Raw genomic sequence first — 24,035 nt, 5'->3', positions numbered from 1 at the left:
TCCACCCTCACTTCCCTGCAGGTAAAAACAACTGTAAATTTCCCCAGCACTTGCTACTAGAGGGTCATCAAGCACTTGCTACTACAGTATCTGTGGAAAAATCCCATCTCCTCTCTCCTGTACTAAACTCCAAGTTCCTTGGGGTCAGAGTCCTCTTTATCATTGTAACCCTACAACCTAGCCTGGCAGCTTACCAAGAAGAGATGTTCAGTAATTATTTGTAAAGTAAGTTTTGAGTTGACAGCAGTCTTTATATATTTCAAGTGCTGTCACATGAGATTTTCCTGCATGATCTCAGGGACAGTGAAGCAGGACCAGAATCAATAAGGAAGGATTTTCTACTAGTTTCATCGGTCTGGTGCTGAGAGGACTGAAGCATAGAGCCTCTTAAACTTTAACATTCATATGAGTCATCTGGGGATCTTCTCAAATGCAGGTCCTGATTCAGAAGGTCCACGGTGGGGCCTGAATTTCTACATTTGTAACAAGCGCTCAGGCGACCCAGGTACTGCTGCTCTTTAGTTCACTCTTGAGTAGCAAGGTTACGTGATGCTTCTCAAATTATTCACGTGTGTTTTTACATTTCTAATCCATCTCACATGAATCTTCTGTAAAATATGACACAAATGTAATGCACAGCATGGTGGTGACTACAGTTAATAATACTGTACTGCACATTTGAAAGTTGCTAAAAGAGTAGATCTTAAAGGTTCTCATCACCAGAAAAAAAAATTGTAACTATTCTTTAACTATAAGACAGATCTTACCTAGACTTACTGCAATTTACAGTTGCAATATATGCAGCTATTAAATCATTATGTTGTACACCTGAAACTACTATAATGTTCTATGTCAATTATACCTTAATATGAAAAACGAATTCTTAGAAAAATGAGATTTTAAAGAAACATAAAATACAAGCCCTAATTCTTTTATCATTAGATTCAACAGACATAAAATTACTGTCAAATTGCTACAAGAGTTTCTGAACTCTTGCTCTCCATGTGAAGACTTATTTTACAGGGCCAGGGGACCATTCACAGATCATCAGTCTGCAGAAGACGTCTCAGCAGGCTGGATGACCATTCGTCTGTCAAGGGCATAGTGAAAGCTGGCTGTTAGTCCCTTCCCTTCTTAGACACTAAGAGTCACTCAAACCTGCTGGGAAACTGTCTTGCTTCACAGCCTGTCATCACCTGCACTGACTTCCTTCTTTCACTGCTTGGACAATCACCACTGCTTTCTCATTTACCAACCACATTAACTTGTCTTGTTCTCCCTCTTTCTGTCTTCACTCTCCCCTCCTCCCCTACTAAATCACCACATCGCTGAAGTTTTCGTTCCATTATGTTTCACATTTCTTTCCTTCAGTAAATACCCTAAATTCCCAGATACCTACCAACTCTCCCCCACTCCTCTGACAAATTTTCTCCGTACTTTCCCTTTTTCATTTAGTTTTCTCACCTCACACATCATTTCTATCTCTTCTGCCACATATAATGGAGAATTCAATGAACTGGACTGAATGAGTTAATAAATTAAAAAAAAAAAGCTAAGCCAAAGGGTTAATAATGGATAATTTTGCTTCTAAGGTTACACATATACAAACAGGAGGTAAATCAACTCCTTTCTGTATCCTTTCTTTTTTCAATTGAAGTATAGTTGATGTACCATATTATGTAAATTACAGGTGTATAATACAGTGATTCACAACTTTTAAAGGTTATACTCCACCTATAGTTACTATAAAATACACTCTGTATTCCCCATATTGTACAATAGATCCTTGTAGCTTACTGTATACTGACTAGTTTGTCCCCTTCAATCCCCCCCAACACTGCCCCTCCTCCCTTCTGTGTTCTATCTCCACCCCAGTAAGATATGGAGTCATGTGTAAATTTGCTGAAAGTTGTAACATCCTTGTTTTTATTATTATGTGGTATCAGTTTAGAAACTCTCTCCTAAGAAACTGCAGTCTTCTTAAAATAACACTTTGAGAATTTCATAACGCTCTTTCAAACAACCAGAAATAACTGGTAGTAGTATAAAAATTGGGCCTCTGGTGTTGATATAAATATCCAGGCCTATCACATTCTTCCCCAGTTTTCTGTTTCTAGGGCAAGACATTCCCCCTCTCTGCCCCTGTTCTCTCATTTGTAAAAAGAAGAGGTTAAATAAGGTGACTTGAGAACTCTCCCATCCCTGAACACTTCTGGCCTAAACTGCTGAACAGACCCAAGAATTACTGCAGAAGCTCAGCCTTGTTGAGTCCTAGAGGACATAGTCCAGCCAGCTCCATCAGTTTCCTAGGATTTATAATATGCCTTCCATGGGTGATGCAGCATTAAGTTTAGTTTTCCCCCAGTCACCTATCCTCTGGGTTAAGCATTTATTTTCTGTTCTATTAAGGTTGAATAGAAGTGAAACAAAATCAGCTTTTCTTTTTCCTGACAATCCTGAAAAGAAGTTTGCTAAGAAAAAAGCTGTTGGCTAATAAAGAAGCTGGCATTATTCAAAGTTTTACATCCATGAAAGAGGTCTACAACTTTTAAATAAGTGTAACAGAGCCAAGTCCTCTGTTGGTTATATACTGTCTTCTTACTGGCTTCCAACTGCTGAAAAAGTTCAACGCGTCTAAATGTCCTAACTAACAATACAGATAACCGCCTGGTCCTCCTCTTTCCAGAATCACTGGTGACGTTACCAAATGGTATGTGATGTAACAGTGACAGAGAAGAAGTCTAAATGACATTTCTTCCCCTCGGATGTGAAAGCTTGTCTTAATAAAATGTCCAAGGAGTCAAGCTTCACAGAAATTTCAGGGCAGTTCACGGGCATTACTCACATGGTTTCAAACGATTCACGTCACCTCAGACTGGGTAGCTCCCAAGCGCAGAGGGGTGTGAGCTCCCCACCTCATTTACCACTTAGGCCAAACTAATGATTTAGGCTCCTGCAGGGACTCTGCTTTACAGATGCCCTCTCTTCCTTTTTCAGCTTCATGTGCTCCTAAAAACCACACCAAAAAGGGATCTTTAGGGCGAAGGACTGTTAGGGCAGTGACACTGGGCAGTATGATACTATGATGGTAGATATACATCAGAATGAATTTGTCCAAATCCATAAATGCACCCCAAGAATGAACTCTACTGTAAACTCCAGACTCTGCATGGTCACGATGTGTCAGTGGAGGTTGTGACCAAGTTGCCTGCTGGTGGGGATGCTGATAACAGGGGAGACTCTGCACCCGTGGGGGCTGAGGGCACACGGGGAATCTCTGTATTTTCCTCTAAGTCTTGCCATGAACCTTAAACTGCTCTAAAAAATGAAGTCTACTTAAAAAAATTTTTTTTAAAGTCCCAGTTAACTTTATGAAATTTAAGTGCATAGGTCATATTTCCATCAACAGGTGACATTGTCTCATGACAAGACCTGCTTTTCTGTGAATGGGAATGTAGAAACCCGCCTACCTCCCAGCTCCTGCCACCTAAGAATTCTACACGGAGGGAAGCATTTATACAGAGGTCTGAGACATAATGGGTGTCCCACTCAGAGCAGGGGGTGGCAAAGAAAGTAGAAATGGGGACCCGGGACACCTTCCTTGATTATTCTAAGAATCAAACTTTATTACAAGAGTGGCTTTCTCATTAAGGTACAATACTGTTTCTTTTCCTCCGTGATTTCCTTTAATTTCTTCTCCTCATTTCTCTCTGCCTCCAGTTCTTTTTACCCACAGAGATTATGGTTTTTACTAATTTACCATCGAAACTGTTCTCCTCAGATAGATTCTGGAATGACTCATAATTTTACTGGATTTTAAGAGGAGCTCCCCAATCTGCTTCCCGAATCTTCTGGAGAATTTTTACAGAAAAGCAGGCCCCTGGGTCCCATTTTAGAGCAAATAGTTCAGGTCCAAGATAATGTATATTTTAAAAGTTTCCCAGCTTATTCTGATGACTCTCTCCCGCCTGGAATGTTCTCTCCACTTCCCACTCCACTAATCACACTGTCTACTCCTTCACTGACTTCAGGTCTCCACTCCAAAAACACTCCTAAGAGTGGCCCAGGTACCACGTTATCTAGACAACACCCTCACTCCCCTCCTTCCTTTACTTCTCGTCATAGAATTTATCACCATCTAACACACGGCATTTGTTTAACGTCTACATCCATGAAAACAAAGACTTTGGTTTAGTGCTCTACCCTATACCTCATAAAGAGTCTGGTCCCGAATGGACATCTGAAAAATATTATGGACTGGGTAACAGTACACGACCAGGTGAGGAGCTAGTGGATTTGAAGGCTGCCACAATCAGTTGCTGTTTTCATCTGGCTCTGAAACAGAATGAGCACAACTGTTTAGCGGCAGCAGTGGCGTCATTAACCAGCTAAGCAGGTGTTTGCTTCCCTGCACAGCATCCACTGGCTGGTCCACATGGAGGGGAAGGGGACGCTTTTGCCCAGCACCCAATCCAGGGTGTGCTGTAGTCAGCAATTCAAGAACTGAATGTTGAAGTGCTCCACTACCCACAGGTCCATGATGCAATCAGCTGCCTTTGTGCTGAGGCCCAAATGTAAACTGGCCTCTACGGCTGGCTGCAGGGGAGGCTATGAATAAGCCTGATAGTCCAGTGCTCCATCGACTCTCCACCACCGCACCGCGGGGGAGAACTAGGAGCTACAGAGTGATGAAAAATGCAAAGATTAGGAAATGTTTCCAGAGAATCAGAGGTTTATCGTCCAGGGGTTCAGCCCACCAACCCACCCATGTAACGAGGCTGCAGCAGGGCCACTTCACCACAGACGATGCTGGAACAGTTCTGAAGAGGCCATGGCCACGGCCTGTGCCTGCCCACCTCCCTGACCCCTCACCACGCAGCACCCAGGGATTCATCAAAACCTTTTCCATTTTCTTCCTGCTATCACATCATCCACTCGGAAGATGAAACACAGCGTTTCATATTTAGATCTGCTCTGAGTAACCACATCCAGTTACATCAATATCTGGAAGAAATGTGAAAACACAAAGGGTACGCCTTCCAGAGTCATGTGATTTGAACAAAAGAGAAATTTATCTCAGGGAAGATGATGTTTTCCAAAAAAAGAACGTGAAAGTGTGAATTACACCTCAAACAGGGTCAGCTCAAACGAAGATTGTAGAGTGTGAGTCAGTGTGTGTGCTTTGGAGACAGGGAGGCAGTACCCACAGAGTATCACAGGGACAGAGGGGACACACAACTACGAGTGACATTTATTACTCCTGGCAGACACTCCGCGACTGCTGGAGGGAAAGATACAAAGTATGACCAAACCAATAAAAACCACAACTTTGCTTTGTACAGCCAGTCCTTTTACTGCTCCAGGCACAGTATTCAGAACTAGGCATGGATTCAGACACTGGACCTCAACTGGTTGGTGGTCCTCATCCTCGAGGAACTGACCAACGATCCTTTCTGATCATGGGCTAAATGCCAGTGAGATGAAATGCTACGAGTCATTTCCAGGAGTCTGGATTTTAACCCCATCACCTGAGCCTCTGGGTAAAGTATACATTGTTTCACAATAAATCCTTTTTTCCAGCCTGCTGAAAGCCCACTCCTCCCCTGGCTGTCCCCATCTTAGCAAATGGTACTACTTTCTACCCAGCTGTGTAAGTCTAAAATTTAGGAGCCCAGCTAATAAATACAGAAGGAAAGATAGTTACAGAGCGTAAGTGGATGCTAAAACTAGTGAGTGCAAGTCAATGAGGAATGGAGTATTTACATAATCTCAGAGTCTCACCCCATAAATCATTTACTAATTACAAAGAGAAAAGGAGTGGATTAACCTGGTGGACAACATCTTTAACCACAAGAGCAAACCAACACTGCCGATGCTCGGGCCCCCGACAGGACACACCTGAGGTCCCAGTATGGCTCCCATGCTATTCTTGTCAAAAATGCATAACCTCAATCTAATTGTAAGAAATCAAACAAACCCAACTCAAAGGACCACGCAAAGGAATCGAGTTCACCTGGAGGGAAATGGAGCCACTCACGAGGAGTTTTTCTTTTTTTTAAAAAATCTTCTTATTTTGAAATAATTTTAGACTCACAGAAAAGTTTTTAAGAATTGTAGGGTTCCTGTATACCTTTCACAGAGCACATCCAGTAATATTAATAATTTACATAATCTTAGTGCAATTATCAAAACTAAGAAATAAATGGTAAAATACTATTAAATAAACTATGGACTTTATTTGAATTTAACCAGTTTTCCTAATAATATCCTTTCTTTGTTCTAGGACCCAATCCAGGGTTCCAAATTGCACTAGTTGTGTCTAACCTGTGATAGTTTGCCAATCTTTCTTCATCTTTCAAGACCTGACACTTTAGTGAGTACTAGTTAATTTTTTTTGAAGTATAGTTAATTTACAATATTGTATTAGTTTCTGGTATATAGCAAAGTGATTCAGTTATACATATATATTTATTCTTTTCCATCATAGTTTATTATATGATATTGAATATTGTTCCTTGTGCTATAGAGTAGGACCTTGCTTATCTATTTTAGTAGTTTGAATCCGCTAGTCCCAAACTCCTAATTTATCCCCCCTCCCTTTCCCCCTTTGGTAGTAAGATTGTTTTCTATGTCTGTGAGTCTGTTTCTGTTTTGTAAATAAGTTCATTTGTATCATATTTTAGATTACACATATATGTGATAGCATATGATACCTGTCTTTTTCTGTCTGACTTACTTCACTTAGTATGATAATCTCTAGGTCCATCCACGTTGCAGCAAATGGCATTATTTCATTCTTTTTTATGGCTGAGTAGTATTCCATTGTATAAACATACCACATCTTTATCCAGTCATCTGTCAATGGACCTTTAGTTTGCTTCCATGTCTTGGCTATTGTAAACAGTGCTGCTGTGAACACTGGGGTGCATGTATCTTTGTGAATTACAGTTTCCTCCAGATATACAGTCAATTATTTTGTACAATGTCCCTGAACTTGGGTTTAATCTCTTATGACTAGACTGATGCTATGCATTTCTGGCAGGAACACTATACTAAAGTGATGCTGTGCCCTTCTCTGCATCCCATCAGTGAGAACATGATGTCAGTGTGTTATTATTGCTGTTGTTAACCTGGCCACTTGGTTAAGGTGGTATCTGTTGGGTTTCTCTGCTATAAAGTTGTATTTTTCCCTTTGTAATTAATAAATATATTGGAGGGGGTAATTTGAGAATATACAAATATCCTTTTTCTCCTCAAACTCCTGCTCACTAATTTAGTATCCACTGCCTGCAACAATTATTCTGTGGTGTTCTAATGAAGATATCCTATTCTTTTATTCCTTCTTCCACATTTATTAACTGAAATTCTTCCATAAGAAAGAAGTCTCTTCTCTCTCATTTATTTATTTATCCATCCATTCATTTATTCATCCATAGACACATCGGTGTTCCTCTTATTCTATAGATTATAATCCAATGTTACTTTCACTTATTTTCTTGCTCAAATCGTCCCACTTTGGCCATCTGGACTTCTTTCAGGTCAGCCCTGTGTTCTTTCAAAAAGCCTCTGTCTTTTTTTAAAATTTAATTTAATTAAAAAGTTTTTAATTAAGTATAATCAGTTACAATGTGTCAATTTCTACTGTACAGCACAATGTTCCAGTTGTGCATATACATACATATATTCGTTTTCATTAAAGGTTATTACAAGATATTGAATATAGTTCCCTGCTCTGTACAGAAGAAACATTTTTTTTCCCTCTGTCTTCTTTTGAGCATCTCCTTACTTTCTGGCACAAATATGCCAGGCACATGGTGTATTCTTCCTGCCCCAGCGCCTGAATCAACCACATCTCCAAAGACGTTGGAGTTTCAAACATTATCTAATTACATTCTAGATACATCTCTCTGGCAGCAGCTTGTGGAAAACTGAGGGAGACTGAGCATGGAGGCAGACGGACCAGCAGAAATCCTGTCACAATGCAGAACTAATAAAAGCTCGAACATGAACAGCAGCGGTGGCAAAGAGGAGACAGACTCTGGAGACCTCAGAGGTCGAAGTGATGGGCATCAATTCCATGCTGAAAGTAAGAGAGAAGATGCCTCCTGAGGACTCCCAGGTCTCCCCTTGAGAGTCTAGCAGTACCTTAACCAGCACAGGAAATGAAGGATGAGCAACCTGGGGGCAGAGGGAGCTGGGCCTGATGGGTTCGGGGTGGCCACACAGCAGCTGCCGGAAGTCCAGGCCTGGGGCTCAGGAGAAAGGAGGCAGGCGACTGATGTGGGGAGGGCACAACCTTTGAATTAAAATGGTTTTTTATATTTTTAAATGGTTGTTAAAAACAAACAAAAAAACCCAAAGTATTTGTGACAGAGACAACTTGTGGCCCAGAAAGCCTAAAACACTTCTGACCCTTTACAGAAAAAGTTTGCCAAACCCTGCTCCAAATATTTTTACAACAGCAAACATACAACATTTAAAAATCCAGTCTAACAAAATAGTGATAGCAAGCAAAAGAATAATAACTTTGAGAAACCACTCGCAAAAGTGACCTGGCAATGGTAACAGAGCTGAAGGAAAGAAATCACATACACACTGCCAAGGCCTTGATATGATAATCCAATCCTCCTGGACAGTAGTCTGGTTTCATTTAACAAGAAAAAATCTGCTTTTATCTTTAAAACCAGATGTGCCTGGGACATAGCTCCCCAAGTGAGTTTGCCCACAAAAAATACAAGGAAAAAAGAACTGAAAGTTTTTTTTTCTAATTTGTTGATAGCGTCACTATTAAGAAGAATAAAGAACTGGAAATTAAAATGTCAAAGGGCAATGATGAAGCAAATTATATAGAACAGCAATATGATGTCATACCAAATAGCTATTAAAATGATTATGGGCATTACACTGAAATACAGGGAGATATGAAATGACTTCAAATGAAAAGATGAACCAGAAATAATATGAATATATGGATTACAACCATAACAATGTATTAAGTACACTGTTCAGAAACAGAATTAGGATGGCATGAATAAACTGAACTCTCATGTGGTTTTCTGTAACTTTCTGTGTAAAAAACAGGTTCTTAAAATTTAAATCTAGTCCTTGTAATTTTGAAATTAAAGCAGTCAATAAAATTTACCTCTTAAAAGACCGGGTTTGAAAATGCATGTTAAATTTTTAAAGATGAGTTCAAAGACAGAATCATGATGCAGCAACTTGTGAATCAAAAAATTCTTCTAGAATGAAACAAGCCTGATTCCTTGTTCTGGTCACACCCTGACCTTTTGGAAATAAAAGACATTCATGCCTCAACCTGTCAAATAGCTCCAGATTTTCTACTCAGGTATGATTTTTCAGATGCTGTTGAAAAGAGGCTCCTCTTAGAACCTTAAGAGCCCATGGAAGCGACCATCTCAGGAGTACACCCCCTTGACTTGGGAGGCACTCTTACAGGTCTCTGTGATTAAAACCTGATGGATCTAGTTCTTTTTTGCTGCAGGGCACAAATGGCACCCAATAACACAGAAGTTCCATACCGCAGAAGTAGGTCCACATTTCCACTTTCTATTCCCTCTTCTCAATGTAAAGAAAAGGAAGGTTTCCACCTTTACAAAGGCAGAGAAAGTGAAACTCTAGAATAAATTCAGAAGAGAAGAATTGATATAAATTTATTAGTCTTGTATTCATCCTTTCAAAGCAGTTTCAAACCAAAGCATTAAGTGACAGTTAAAAAACTGTCTTTTTTTTTTTTTTTTGAAAGAAGATAATGGGAGTTAGGAAAACAAAAAACAAAAACAAAACACAACTACAGTTTGAAACACATCCCTTTTCAGTTCCCTCTAATAAACGAGAGGCAGCTTGGGATGAGCTCTGCTTTAGCATCTTAAAATGATCTTTCTGCTTCTGATGCCTCCTTAATTTACAATCTACTGTTATAAACTTCTCTAGACAACCTGAAGCTGAAAACGCCTTCCAAAAGGTTGTCAAGGGAATGAATGCTTCTCTATTAATTCTTTAGTCATGCTGTAACAGAAGCTCTCTCACTGGAGCTACTACTTTTCTTTTCTTTTTTTTTTGGAGCTACTACTTTTGAACAAAGAATTTGTTCCCTTCTTCTCCCAGGTTTCTTGGCACCAGAAAAGGACTTTGCTGAGCTGACTGTGCCATTGAAAACAGTGCAAAATTAAAGAGTCTCTCCTAGGTTAAACTCCTTGTGAGAGTTTATTCTGTCCCTCTCCCCAGTCCCCAGTATATATTCAGCTATACAGGAAAATGCTACAGCAGAAAGTTTCATCTTGTTTGGAAGCAGTGTATACAGCATCCTGAATTCACATCTACCTCTTCATCGGTACTTACACACTGCAGTCAACTCAATTCTCTTACCTACACACTTTCCACTAATGGATTTAGTGCCTCCGGCCCTTGAGATAAAAGATGCTTTTAAAGCACCCAGTCCATCTGTCTGTTCTATTTCTCCCAACTGAATAAAAGATCAACACGTGCTCCAATGAGGGTACACACCATACACGACAGAGGAGCCTGTAGGAGGCAGCGATCATCCAGCAGAACTGAAAAAAATGTTACAAAAGAAGGGACATTGGAACTGGGTCCTGAAGGATGAACAGGAACTTCTCTGCCAATAAAAAGCAGGAGGTGAAGAGAGGTAGAGGTGAAATGTTAGCTATCTTGACTGCGGTGGTGGTTTCAGTGGTGTATACATCTATCAAAATTCATCAAACTGTACATCTGAAGTACATGTAGTCTACTGCTCAGGAATCATACCACAATAAAGGTGTTAAAAAAAAAAAGAAAGAGGTTGAGATGAGAAACACACAAATTCACAGATACATATAGTGCTTCACAGAATTTTCACGAATCAATCCAAAGCTACCTGGAATTCAGCAAATCAAAGACAGATCTTCCCCACTTCCCTAAGCGGGCCTGGCTGTTCCTCTTCCACAGCCTAATTCTCACATCCAATTAGCAGCCGGCTGCTTTCCTCCCTGGTCCCTGACCTTGGCTATGACTACTGACCTGGTGCATCGGCCTGAATCAGTCAGCAACCCTGGGCTCCCCAAGTCCTGTAAACATACAACAGCTGAGTTACCTTCTTAAAGGACAGCTTGTTCCCCTATCCTACTATCTGCAAATGACTGATACAAATTCAGAGGAATCCACCCGGCACTGCGAATACCATTCTCACCTGCCCGTCCGCACTTCTCACTGTCTGCCGGGAGCACAGCAGAGCCACACATCAACGCTCAAGAAAAAATGAATGAATGAATAAGCATTTAGGGAACCCTGACCAAGAATCTATGTCCTCTGCTTAAAGAAAGTTGTTTCTGTAAAGGTGATTAACTGGGGTTACTAACAGCAGTGACTGCTTAAACATCCTTTTTTGAGCAGACTTTTAGAAGTACCTACTCCAAAAATAAAGCTAAACTATTCTTTCCCTATTCTTGAAATTCTGATACTACCACACGACACTAAGGTATACAGTAGTGAAAAAGTAAGTGAACATCAAAAATAATGTAAAACTTGTTAGTCCCATGTTCCTCTCCTTTCCTGGCTCCACAGATGTAGAAAAAAGGAGTTGAGTGACTTAGGTCTCCACGTGCTCAGTCTCAGATCTGACAGTGTCTGAGGGAGACCTTTGAACACACATTCGAACGGCCGTCGGCAAGGAAGAGCCTTGAAAGCCCTAACGCTCCATAAACCATGAAGTGTGACCTCTGGTTGGTCTCTCATCACCAGTCTCCCCAGCACCTTGCTGGTGCCGACACCCAGAAGTGTCTCCTTTGCATTTGCTGAACGAATGAAGAACCCTAGTTAGTCAACACTAGTTACATAAGGTCCCTTTACTGGGAGCTCTGATGAACGAATACACAGCACGTTTCAGGAATCACAGACAATGCTAATTCTTGAACTGTATTTTATTACTGGTGAGCACAACCCCACGAGCATATGGGTTCAGGCGGTGATGACATTTCTAAAGAATGTACCAAGTGCGTGACAGCGGTGCATATTTCCATAATCCCCTTTCCCACTAACAGGAAAAAAGACAGTAAGGAAAGGAAGCAGAGGGACCACTTTGTTCCTGCTCAACTGCAGGAGGCGAGAAAAATGAGAATTTTGCTCCCTCTTTGCCAACAACAGGGATTATCACTCCCAGGATGGGGACTAAGTTGGTACCTCTGCTCACACAAGGCAGCAGTGTCAGGGAGCCAGGCAGGAAAATAAAGCAGCAAACCAACCAACCAACCAACTGCACCTGAGAAGAAGTCTCTCATCTGCTCAGGTAAGTCTGAACTTTCTACAGTAACTTTAGCACAGGAGGAAAAGCTGGATGGATGTGGGAAACTCTGCCCCTTACTAAGCGGATGGAATATTCAAGAAAATGGTGGGTTCTTCTGGCCTCCAATTCCATCCCTGAAGCAGAAGTGGTACAGCCAGGAGGGAACAGAAAACACTTCCCATGGTCTTTCTTTCCAAGTGTTCTCACTCCTCTTCTCCATCCCACTTTCCTCACACCTGCAGCCATTCCTGGTGAACGTGCTCTAAGTGTGAGAAGAGACCCAGGCCAACCTCACACCCTCAACGTGAAGGCTCCTCCAATACAAGGACCAGCTGATGTGAACAATTTAAGGGACTGAAAACACTCTGAACTCAGTAATACTAAACCACTTACAGTCATTCAGAGGCACAGGCAATTGGTTACTGACAAATGCGAATATGACTACAAAACCATGGTTTACAGTATTTCCACTCATCACATTAACATAAAAATCATAAGCATCAAGTGGTCTTTAAAATTGTTCTAAAAAAGATATAGAAACACTTAGTAGTTGAGAGAACCACAAAATACCTCTGACCAAGAATGTACATTTAAGGTTCTATATCCATTAGCGCATTAACTCTAAAAAGGAAAACAAAGGACACTACACGGGTCTATATTCCATGGTAACAGTCTATTTTAAAAAGCCAGCCTCCGCACTTCTATTTGATATGTGCTGCCTCTCAAAGCTTTACTGCCCGAAGGCTAATTCTGAATCTAACAAAATACTTCACCAAGACCCTGTTTTCCCTAAGTATCCTATTTTTCTAAAATCTCTGAAAAGAAGAAAACAGACTAAGTTATTCTCGTGGAGAAATAGAAGCAGCAGACATCAGACCACCTTCTATGGCTAAGACACTCTTTGGCAGCAAATGTTTAGGAAGAAGACTTCACTCTCTGCTCTTCTGAGCACAGGGGTCAAGAGCTCCAGCTGAGTAGCAGAGGACATTTAGAAGGACATACGACCTTTACCCTCCACAGACCTATGGCTGCCACCTTTACCCGAGCCTTGATTTCCATCCCTCTTTGGACTCACTGTGTCTTGGGAGGCAGAGGACCCATGGGAAGCACTCAAATTCCAGGCTGCAACCATAACCTGTCACTTGTCACATCCACACCCTGGCATCTCCACCCTTAACCTAGAATCCTAACTTACAAATTATTTATTTATATTACAGCTCTAGTGCACAAAATGACAGGCTTGCATCCTTCTGAAGGATGAGGCAGCTCTCCACAGGACTTACTGCGTGGTACTCAGAAGCCAAACAACGCCTTATCTGTCCTAATTATGCTTTCTTTATGGATTATACATAGATTTAAAGCCTCACTTTGATATCATGAGACAAAGTGATTAACACTTTAAACAATGGACAAGGCCGTTTTGTAATCTGGATGCTTAGTCTGTTTTCCAAATCGAAATCCAAAGAACCAAAAAAGGAAGGAAGGAAGGAAGGAAGGAAGGAAGGAAGGAAGGAACCCAAAGAACCAGACTTCCTATGTGGAAAAGCATTTTGTTTGACTCTCTAAATTATATAATAAAAATCACTTTAAGAACACGGATGAGGACTTCCAAGGGAAAATACCAACTGTAAGAAGAGGCAGACATCAAAGGGCGCAGGGGAAAGAGTGAGAACTGATCAGTTATGTTCAGTAGACCACGTTTCACCGCCATCACATGACCATTACTTAGAACAACCCTCAGGAAAGTTCTACACTAAATCTAAACATTCCACACTTCACCTTAGGTTAGATTCACCCGTTAACAAGGACTTTTATTGATGTGTTTCATCATTTGAGACCTTCCGAGGACCTTTCCAGAATTAGCACATTCATGGCTACTGACAGTGGCAACCGCTGCCTTGTATAAACAGACACATATCTTTAAGCTGAAATGAGTAATCTATGTTAAATTTAGCACTCCAATGTACAACTGCTTAGTTTCTTTAGAAGCCCAGCGAAAATACTTCTTTGATCTTCTGAAACTGGACATATTTTAACTTTAGTTTTGAAAAACTCCCATTAGGAACAGGGTTTACGTAAATATAACTGCAAATACTAATGGGGGGGAGGAGGAGAAGAGCAGTGATCATTTTGAAACACGTGACTGTAAGCCCTTCAGGACAGACTATCTTTTTAAGCAGTTGTGACAGATGCCTTATAGGAGGTGGATAAAAACAAAAAGGCCTAGATCCACTAAAAGATGTTTAGGTCTAACTTATTTCCCATCAGCTTCAGAGTAAAGCAAGAGGCAAGTCAGGTCAATCTGCTCTAAAGAACGAACGCTCAGGATTCAGCATGAGTCTCAGAACCTGCAGCCTTGAGCTGACCCCTTGAGTACTAAGAAACTCACCAGGTTACCAAAGCCTGTCAAAACCCTTATGACAATGATTTATGAGCTGCTATATACACAGGTGACTCTGAACTCAAAGCACAAGGAAAAGAAGAGGGACTTGGTGGCTAACAGCAGGCCCTGCACACAGAGGACAAGACGAATGGACACTAGTGCTCGTAGACTATGGGGCAAATTTCAAGTGTCTGAATGAAGGATGGTAATTTCTCCATTACCATCAAACTGGGACTCCTACAGAGATCACAGCCGTCTCCTTAAGGAGTTTCATCAGCATCACCCATCACCTATGAGTCAAATTTTAGATTTAAATGGCAAAACAGGCTCATCAATAATTAGGTCCTGAAACACAACCAGATTAACAGCATAAAATAAATGCGTGTTACAAAACAGCTCTACGGGGCTGGATTTATACAGCAAGATACCCAGCCAATGACAGAGCAGGGGAAAGGCCTTAACATCGATGTACAACAAAACTTTAGATGGTACAATAGCTGTAAGAGCAGAAACGGACCCCCTTCCCACAAGACTGACACACAAAGCAGAATAAAAACAGCACAGAGCCACACAATTCGGACTTAGAGGGATCTGCCACTCACACAGGCCAACCCACCTCACTTCACAGATGGGAAGACTAAAGCCCAGAAAAGTCATCTAAGATGATCCAGGCTGTACTCTAGGCCCAGTGTCTCCACTCCACCTCACTAGACCAGCTTTCTCTCCAAAAACAAGGGACAAAATCTGCCCTTCTTATTGTTGGCTGATTGAACAAAGGATCCCCCAATCTTGGAACTCTTTCTTTCCTTTACTCTCCACGACTAAAAGCTAAACAGACTAATGTTCCAACAGATTCCCCAGAAAACCCAAAACTCCCCAAAGTGGGTACAGGACTGGAACCTGTACAGAGCCACCATCATGTCACTGCAGAATCACAGCAATCCACTTCCAAATCCTTTTCACATACATTTACTCCCCAGGAACCACGGCTCACGAGAGAAAGGAGTCTGACTCCACATCAGCTCAATGGGATTGTGCCAGAATCCAGAAGAGCCTCAGATGTGAAGCAAAGCAAACTTTGCAATATTCAAGAGAGAGGGAAATTTCCTATAAGCCTCAGGGAACCTTTCCCAGAAGGCCTCCGGCTGCTGAGAAAGAAAAGGGTTGCTGTGGGTCATTATAGCTATGAATTCAATTTCATCATTCTTAAAGGTTGTCAGCCACGTGTAGATTCTGTTTTCCCAACAAACCAAAGGAAAAATGTCATTCAGGGATCAGGAGAAAACGTTGGGAGGAGGGCATGCTGGGAAAGAGCATCTCAATTACTGAGCTGAGTGATGAACCATGGAGCTCCTGCCTGACTTCCCTGTAGCATCTCAACCCTAAGGCCACATGACACAGACTCTACACAATCTTTTTTCAGGTTATCATTGGGGTGTGGTTGCCAGATTTGGATTTTTTTGGCTTTTATTCTCAAAGTCTTTCTAGTGTCATATTACCACTAAGAATATCGGGAGGAAAAACAAATTCTAAACCAAAGATAAAACAGAGGAAAAGATTAAACCGATAAGGTAGGTTAAAAGATTTCTCTATTAAGAAGACATTATCCCAAAGGAGTTGCTTTAATTCCTAGTGTGACAAAGTTGGATTGGTTGCCTTGGTTGATCATACAGAAGCAACAGATAACATTGTTTCTAAACCATAGAACTTCAGGCCCCTAATGACAGTTACTGAAACCAGGCTAACTAAAGACATTAAACAAAATTCAGGCTCTTATAAAACTCCAGGACTACCAAACTTTTGAACACACAATCTATATACCAATGACATCACAGATTTAGATGCTTAAGGTTCAAAAGAGAAAGTAAGAACAACAAGTTCTAGAACATACAAATTCACTGTTTGAATATAATTCTTTAGAGTTCTATTCAAACAAAACAGATACAATACAAAAACCCAATATCACTAGTATCAAAAATTAAACAGTTTGTTTCTAAGTAGTAACACATATTAATTAAATTACTTTGAAGTAGCCTTGAGAGTGATCATTTTAGAACATTCTACCATTTCAATTGCCAAATAAACTCAGAGCATTTAGTCTCTGGAAAAAACACACATTAATTCATATTTATCTGTAAAACGTCAATAATATCTGCCCTATCTACTGTACAAGATGGCTGAAAATGAAAATCAAAATGAGACAGCATGTGAAAGTATTTGATAAGCACATAAATCATAACATGTTGTAAGTCAGTAAGCGGTAGAGTTTACACAAAGAACAGTTAAATGCGAGTAATGCTTTAACTAGGTTTGGTAAAGGAGGAGACTAGGAGTCATTAACTGGGAGTTTAATCCTACTTCAGCCATCAAGTACTAGAAACTTCACTGTAATACAAATCATCATTGCCTACTGATCCCAACTTTTTTATTTGAAAAGTAACAAAATTGGACAGGGGGGTCTGAGGTCCCTTTTGGCTCTGCCACTATGATTAGTAATACTTCTCACCTAAATTACTGCTATTATAATTAACATCTCACGTTATTAAATATTTTCATTATGGGCCACCATGTCACAAGTGGCTAGCCCACCTTTCCTAATTCAGCAGTGATACTTCTACCTTTGCAGACCTGTGTGCACACCTGGGAGGAGTTCAAAGCACTATTACCTATTTCTTCACAGAGTGGGTCAAAGATTAAATGAGACGAAGACACATTTTATCCCTCATTTATCAGACTAGTGAGGTGAAGTCATCGACCTACAACCCACAGCTAAGAAGAGTGAAAGCTGGAAGCAGAAAGCAGGTCCAAGGTTCTCCTCAATCAGGGAAAGCTGAGGCTCTGAAATGGAAATGCAACAGAGAGAGTCCTCTGATGTCCAATCTGCTGTGGCAGAAAGGAAAGCAGTCCCTGCTTCAACACATGTGCTAACCTGGAGTCACCGGTCTTTCTCTGTGCCAGGGATAATGTAAGGAACACAAGACAAATCCCTGGCCTCAATGAGCTTACACAGTGGTTGGGGAAGATCCACAAAGTAAATGAATAAAATGTAGGTTATATTATAGTGGTAAGTGCTATGGAGAAAAATGAAGCACAGAAAGGGAACACAGAGCATGTGTTTGGTGATTTGCAATTTTCTTTTAAGCCAGCTGGGTGCCACTTAAAGAACTACAATAATGTCTCTAAAGTTGTTTTCCTAAGCATTCCCCCAAGCAGGGAAAATTTTGGATACAGGGAAGATAGTCTGCTGATTCTAATCTTCTACTGACTGTTCAAAGCTCTGAACTGCCAGCTATGAGCTGTCATGTTGGCAATCTAAATTCCACACTAACAACGACTCCCCTCAACCCCACCTTTAAATCTGCAAAGAGTGCAAATGGATTTAAGAAAGAGCCAGAAGGAGCCAGGAGACGTTACCAGAACACTTGAACTGCTTCTGAGTTAGCATAAATGTCTCTTAATGCAAAGGTTAAAATGTATTTTGGGCGCCGAGTTCTGCTAGGACAAAGCACTAAGAATACATTTTGCTTTTTCTGACCTGTCAATTCTAGTGACATTCTCTACTATTAGTCTATATTTAACCAGCTTACTGGGCACTTTCTTCAAATTTTAGCATATTTTTTCTTTTATTAAAGGAGCAACCTAGCTTGCAAGAAAGTTGCTGTAAGAAAAGATAACAGCCCCCTGCAAGATGTGATACACTCGTATGAGCACTGTCTTACCAACCTTTAATTCACCTCGTTAGTTGAGCTGGCAAATGAGGCTAAGCTTTGTTTTAAAACGCCTTCTCTAAGTCGCTTAAATCTCATGGTCCTCGGGTTGTAATTGCATCCTGAGAATTACAGTTAAGTCTTTTAAAATGTGCTACAGCTTACTTTAACATGTGTCTGCAACGCATTGCCCTTTTTTTTTAAACACAAGGGAGTGGAAAAGTCACTTCTGAGAACTTGGGCCTGGGGGGGCGGGGACGGGGGCTGGTCAGATCGTCTATCCCAAGGAAAAGATCAAACGGGGTTTTTCCTCTACCCACACCGGAGGAGAGGTGTTTGGCTTCTCTGCGGGAGAGGCGCTCCCTCGCCGAGTTCGCGGCGCCGGGCCCGGCCCACTGTGAGTCGATTTGCAGGCGAACGGCCGGCAAACTTCAGCCGGGATCCGCCAGCAGGGCCCGGGCGAGGGGGCGGCCCTTCCTGGGCGCGGCCCCGCCCTGCTGGCGGGTGTGGGTCTCGGTCCGGCCCAGGACGATGTCTAGGGCCGCTGGGGCTCGGAGGCCGGGGCCAGAGCCGGGCGGTGGGAACCCGAGCAGAAAGGGCGGGGGACTGCGGTCTGGGGTCCACTCCTGCGGGGGAGAGGGGAGGGAGTCCGGTTGGGGACACGGGTCTGGCCTGGGGGGCGGCCGAAGCCACAGAGGCTGCTCCGGGAGGCGGCAGCGGCGAGCAGGGCCTGGCCGGGGTGTCTGCGGGGAGGGACACCGCAATAAGACATGACCAAAGGGACCCCGGCGGCTAGGGGGTGGGAGCCAGGGGCTCCGGGGACACGCCCGGCTCGCCCCGCCCCCGAGCTCCGGGCAGCGCGGCCTCGCCCGGCCCCCTCCTCACCTTATGTACGGGCTGGCAGCCGCCAGGATGTTCTTCTGCACCGGGATCTCTTCTCCGTCGAGGACCAGGTGCGCGTCGCAGAAGCGGGACTCCTCGCGGAAAGAGCTGAGCGCTCGCAGCAGACGCGTGGCGTGCTGAGGGTCGGACACGGCGCTGCCCTCGGCCATCACGGCGCCCGCTCCTCAGCCCGCCCGTCCGGCTCCCGACGCCGCCCAACCGGATCCCTCGAGCCGCCCGCGTCCGGCGCGCGTCCCGTCTGCACAGCCCGCGCGCGCCTGCCTGCCCGGCCCTGCTCTCAGCACTCGGAGAACAAGCGTGAGTCTTCGGAACGCGCCTGCGCCATCCGCGGCGAGAGGGACCGGCGCCTTTAAGGAGTTGCGGCGTTACGTCATTTGTCCGCGACGTCCCCGCGCACTCACACCCTCCCTATCGCCACCCAACGCCGGAGGCGGCCAATCAGAAGCTTCGCTCCTCCGCTGGGCTGGCGGGTCCCAGAAGGGGCGCTGCCCGGGGCGGTGCACTGCCGAGAGGGATCGCTGCTGCGCTGGAGGGGTGTGCGGGCAGGCTAGCACTCTGTGGTTAAGCCCGTGGCCTCTGGCGCGGTGAGTCTGAATCTGAGTCTCGGCTCTTCCACTCACTGGCTGAGTGACCACGGGTAAGGTGCCCATCCTCAATTTGTCTGTCTGCAAAATGAAGATGATTTCTTACTGTTGTGGACTCATATGAGATAATGCACGCAGGCAAGGGGCAGTGGATGTAGCTTTCATTATTTACGAGAGAAAAGGCGCTTCCAGGTAAGAGCACAGAGACCCGAGAAAGTAGGCCTTGAAAAGAGCGTTTGGTTTGCGGGCTGGGGGGGAGAGGTAGTGGATGAAGCTGAAGAAGTAAGCAGGGTCTCCGTGGCCGTGGTAAGGAGGTTGTCTCGACTGTGTAGGTGTCACTCAGCTGCTGCGTGGAGAATTGGGTGCGGGAAGAGGGTAGGGGGTATGCCAGAGGCAGAAAGATGCTTAAATATCGCAATGCTTGAGGAAAGGGAATGGAGGCCTGGATAGATGGAGGATGATGAAGGTGAACTGTAATGGATGGCTTTAAAAGAACAGGCAGAATTACAAGGGAGAGGGAGTCCAGGATAATGTTCTGGGTTGAGTAACTAACCGCATCCAGAATGTTGGTACTTTTTGGAAAGAGAGGAACGCTGAAGGGTTGGGAGGTAGGCCAGACGTTCAGATGTGACCAGGCCTCCCACCCAGTGAAGTTCATGGGGACAGGAAGCAACTCTGGGTCAGCTCCACCTGCAGGGCAAGCCCCACACCGTCTGAGATTTCCCAGAAGGTTGCTAAGAGCACATGGGAATGAGGAATGCAGCCCTCATTTTGTACAAACATTAGGTGCTCAACAAGTTTCCAAAAGATTAGCAGTTTCATGGGGACCAAGGACCAGAAGAATACGGTCAGCATTCCAGGTAAGTCAGGATGGGGCTTTCACTGACTCAGCTCAGTCTTTTCCTTCTGCCAACTCAAAGGCTCCAATAAAGTCTTGGGACCCTCAACTAGCCAAAGTTTTGGAGTTCCTGATGGGAATCAGAGTATATAATTCTGGCAGAGTCACTGGCAAAAGAAGGGATTGGGAGAAGGATGTTACCAGTGGATGGTCCAGACATTTCCAGGTCGTTCTTCTAATGCAGATCAGTATTTATGGATGAAATAATAAAAGCATCTGGGATTGGCTTCAAAACAAAACAAAGGGATGGAGGGAAGTGGGTGGGATATAAATAAATCAAAAGTGGCTGTGAGTTACTCCTTGTTAAAACTTGTTAAAGCTGTGTCTTGGGTACGTGGAGATTCGTTGTCCTGGTCTCTATATTTTTGTGTATGTTGTAAAATGTCATAATAAAAAGTAAACAAGGTAAGCAGCTGGAGCTTATCTTCTCCATGATACCTGCCCAGTATCCCAGGGAGCAGTCAACCCTTCTTCCTTGCAGTTGTTGCTGTACTTTGAACAGTGCCCTGGCAGGAAACTGACTGAAATGGGTTTATTTATCCATAACACCAGCTAACTTGTATATTTTAGTGCATCTCCATTTTCAGGTGCCAAGCTCAGTGCCTGGCCCTAGTAGTACTCAGTGAATGTTGGATGGATGAGGGATTCAAAAAATTGTGAATATTGGGCGTTTAATAAATGTGTTTTGAATTGTAATCTCTGTTTTTAGTTTATTTGTGTTTGTCTTCTCAACTGAGTTGTTGTTGGATCAAACATGATATATATGACAGAAAGAGTTCATATGAAACATGTAGGTATTTGATAAACATTTACTGATTAATTACTTGCAGTGCTGGTCTATTCTTCAAATGTCAGAGGTTCCAAAACAAAACAGCTCCAATAACAGAATCACCCTCAGGTAACCAGTTTTCCCAGAATGGGAGTGTAGCCTTAGTTGAAGTAACTGCAGGTGAATGGGGATTAGTCAGGCAGGCTCTTCCTGGTAGAGGTGAACCTGCTCTGGTGTTTTGACAGAAGGCAGGAATGGAAGGACCGGGGCAGAGGCTTGTAGACAGACCAGCAGCAATCAGGGGAAAGGAGAGGGCCCCCTGTGCAACAGGCAGCAAATTGGCAGGAGACCTTGTACATGCTTTGTGTACTGCCGCTCACTGTTTGCAGTATTCCCCACCAATCCACCTGCCTGAATCACTCAAATTCATCCTTCAAAATCCAGCTCAATGACCTTGAGGGAACCTTCAGCCAACTTCTCATGGCAGAGTCCCGTGCTATGCCATGGTCGTGTTTTCTGTGCGGCACTGACCTCACTGCACTGTAATTAACTGGTTTATAAATTGGTTTGTGAGCTCCTCCGGGATAGGAGCTGTGTTGTATTCACATACTCCGAGGGACTGGTGCTCACTAGGTGCCCCCCTAATACTTCAAGTAATGAGTTAGAAGTGGCAAGTTGGGTAAGTGCGCACAGTAGGACAGGTGGGACTGCAGGGAGCTGAGAACACATTCCCCCGTGTCAGGTGGGAGGCTCCCCCTTACTTCCAGCTGATTGCTCCAGGGCATAAGGGCCCAGTGGTGCCAAATCCAGTGATTTTTTTTTTTCAAGAGAGCTGAAAATTCAGATTCACATGTCAAGTGTCCCAGTTTTTCAACATTAGCCACTAATTCCATTTGGGAAAAAAAGTTGCAGGATGTATGTCAACAGCATTTGGCTTCCGTTTGTTTCCAGAGGTAATCAGAAAACCACCTTGGTTACCTGAGAAGGGAGTTAACCATCAAAAGGATGCTAGGTTCTCACTAAAAATTGTTGAGTTGAACTCAAGTGCCCTCCCCCACCAAAAAGAACCTTATCTTGGCGCTGTAAGGAAGGAAGAGGGCCCAAGTGTGGGAGGGAGGATTTGTGGGGCATCTGCTGCCGGAGCCACTCCTGGTGAGCCTGTGGGCTGTCCTGCCACCTTTCTTGATATTGTTTACAGCCATCAGGAATATTTGGTGTCATTGTTTCCCTACATTCCATAGATACCAGACATCAGCTGTTGTGAAACATACAATCTCAGAGATTTGAGATAGTCCCAGCAGTTTCAGTCTCTGGTGACTATAACTGACCCCTTCATTAGAAGCTAAACAACCCCAGAGAAAGATTTTTTTTTTTTTTTGGTCTAAAGACTAAAAAGGATGTGCACAAGATATTAACAGTAGTCATTCCTTCATCAGATACTTATTAAGCACCTGCTACATGATACATGTTGCAGATATACTGATGGTGAAACAGGCAGTGGTATCCTTGTAGAGACCTTTTATTTGGAATTTTCTGATCATACTCTTTTTGAAATCTGAAAAAAAAAAAGAGCAATTTTCATTTGCAAAAAGAAAAACAAAGCTTTACTTTGCTTCAAAATAGTAAACTGTCACAGAAGAGAAGAATCACCTTGGGATTTGGAGTTTTATTTTTAATAAATGTTAGAAAGAGAAATGAGAGTCCAGCAAAAGAAACAAAATTAATGGTTTGGAAGTTCTTCAGAAAACACTGACTCCAATGGATTTGTTTTCTTATTGAAGTGAAAAGTGAAGTAAGATGAGTGAAGGACTCAGTCAAGGTCACACATGTGACCTAGTCGGGACAGAACAGACAGGCCCAGAGCTTCAGCCCTGCAAGCTTTTCCATTACACCAAGTTGACTCTTCATAAACATTAATTTGGTTGAGACAGTCTCTTCTGATTCATTTTAAGGCGGTCGTCAAATATTTTATTAGGTAAATCTGTCATTTGTCCAAATCTATATATAGCTCCTTTCTTTCCGAAAATCTAAGCTCTTCCAAATTGCTGAGTCAGAGAACATCTCAGTATTTATAACTCTTGAGAGTTGATTCTATATATTTACAGCATATTCAGAGAAGTGTTTCAGAAACCAGTGAACTGATTAAGTTGTAGTGAAGACAGTGCCTGTTTGTGTCCAAATCCGTGCTGTACTTCCCAGCACCTGGCACAGTGCCTGACACACAATAGGTCTCAGTAATTATGTGCTGGATGAATACATATTAGGAGGTGCGGAGAACCGGATTTTTCTGTCCAGAAGGCATTACTTCACATGCTGTTTTCCACACCTCCTCACAGTAGGTTTCCATACACCAAACTGGTCTGCCCCATAGCATGCTAACATCTCCAGTTGAATATCAAATAGACATCTGCACCTTAACATGTCAGCAAACAAACTCATGATTTTTACCTCTTAAACCTAGTCATTCCCCCAATAAAGTGGCAGCATCATTCA

At 42.9% G+C, this 24,035-nt stretch overlaps 1 protein-coding gene across 3 annotated transcripts in view; it reads right to left on the bottom strand.

Moving 5' to 3' along the window:
- The window catches only part of GAN (gigaxonin), a 58,830-nt gene extending 39,196 nt beyond the window's left edge, over window positions 1-19,634 (bottom strand). Inside the window, exons 1-2 of one of the 3 annotated variants that reach the window (XM_032486842.1) lie at window positions 19,274-19,415; window positions 18,709-19,014 (exon numbers count right to left, since the gene is read on the bottom strand). Coding sequence is in view for 1 of the 3 variants with exons in the window: in XM_032486841.1 (XP_032342732.1) it covers window positions 19,274-19,440 (167 nt within the window). In the remaining 2 variants the exon portion in view is untranslated. Of the gene's footprint in view, window positions 1-18,708; window positions 19,015-19,273 lie in introns of all 3 variants that reach the window. The other 2 variants (XM_032486841.1, XM_032486843.1) reach the window with 2 other exon arrangements.
- Between the last annotated feature and the right edge of the window lie 4,401 nt (window positions 19,635-24,035).

This window comes from Camelus ferus, chromosome 9, assembly GCF_009834535.1.
Source record: "Camelus ferus isolate YT-003-E chromosome 9, BCGSAC_Cfer_1.0, whole genome shotgun sequence".
NCBI classification, from domain to species: Eukaryota; Metazoa; Chordata; class Mammalia; order Artiodactyla; family Camelidae; genus Camelus; species Camelus ferus.
Note: the sequence above shows the minus strand (reverse complement) of the source record. Positions and strands in the feature narration are given on the sequence as shown.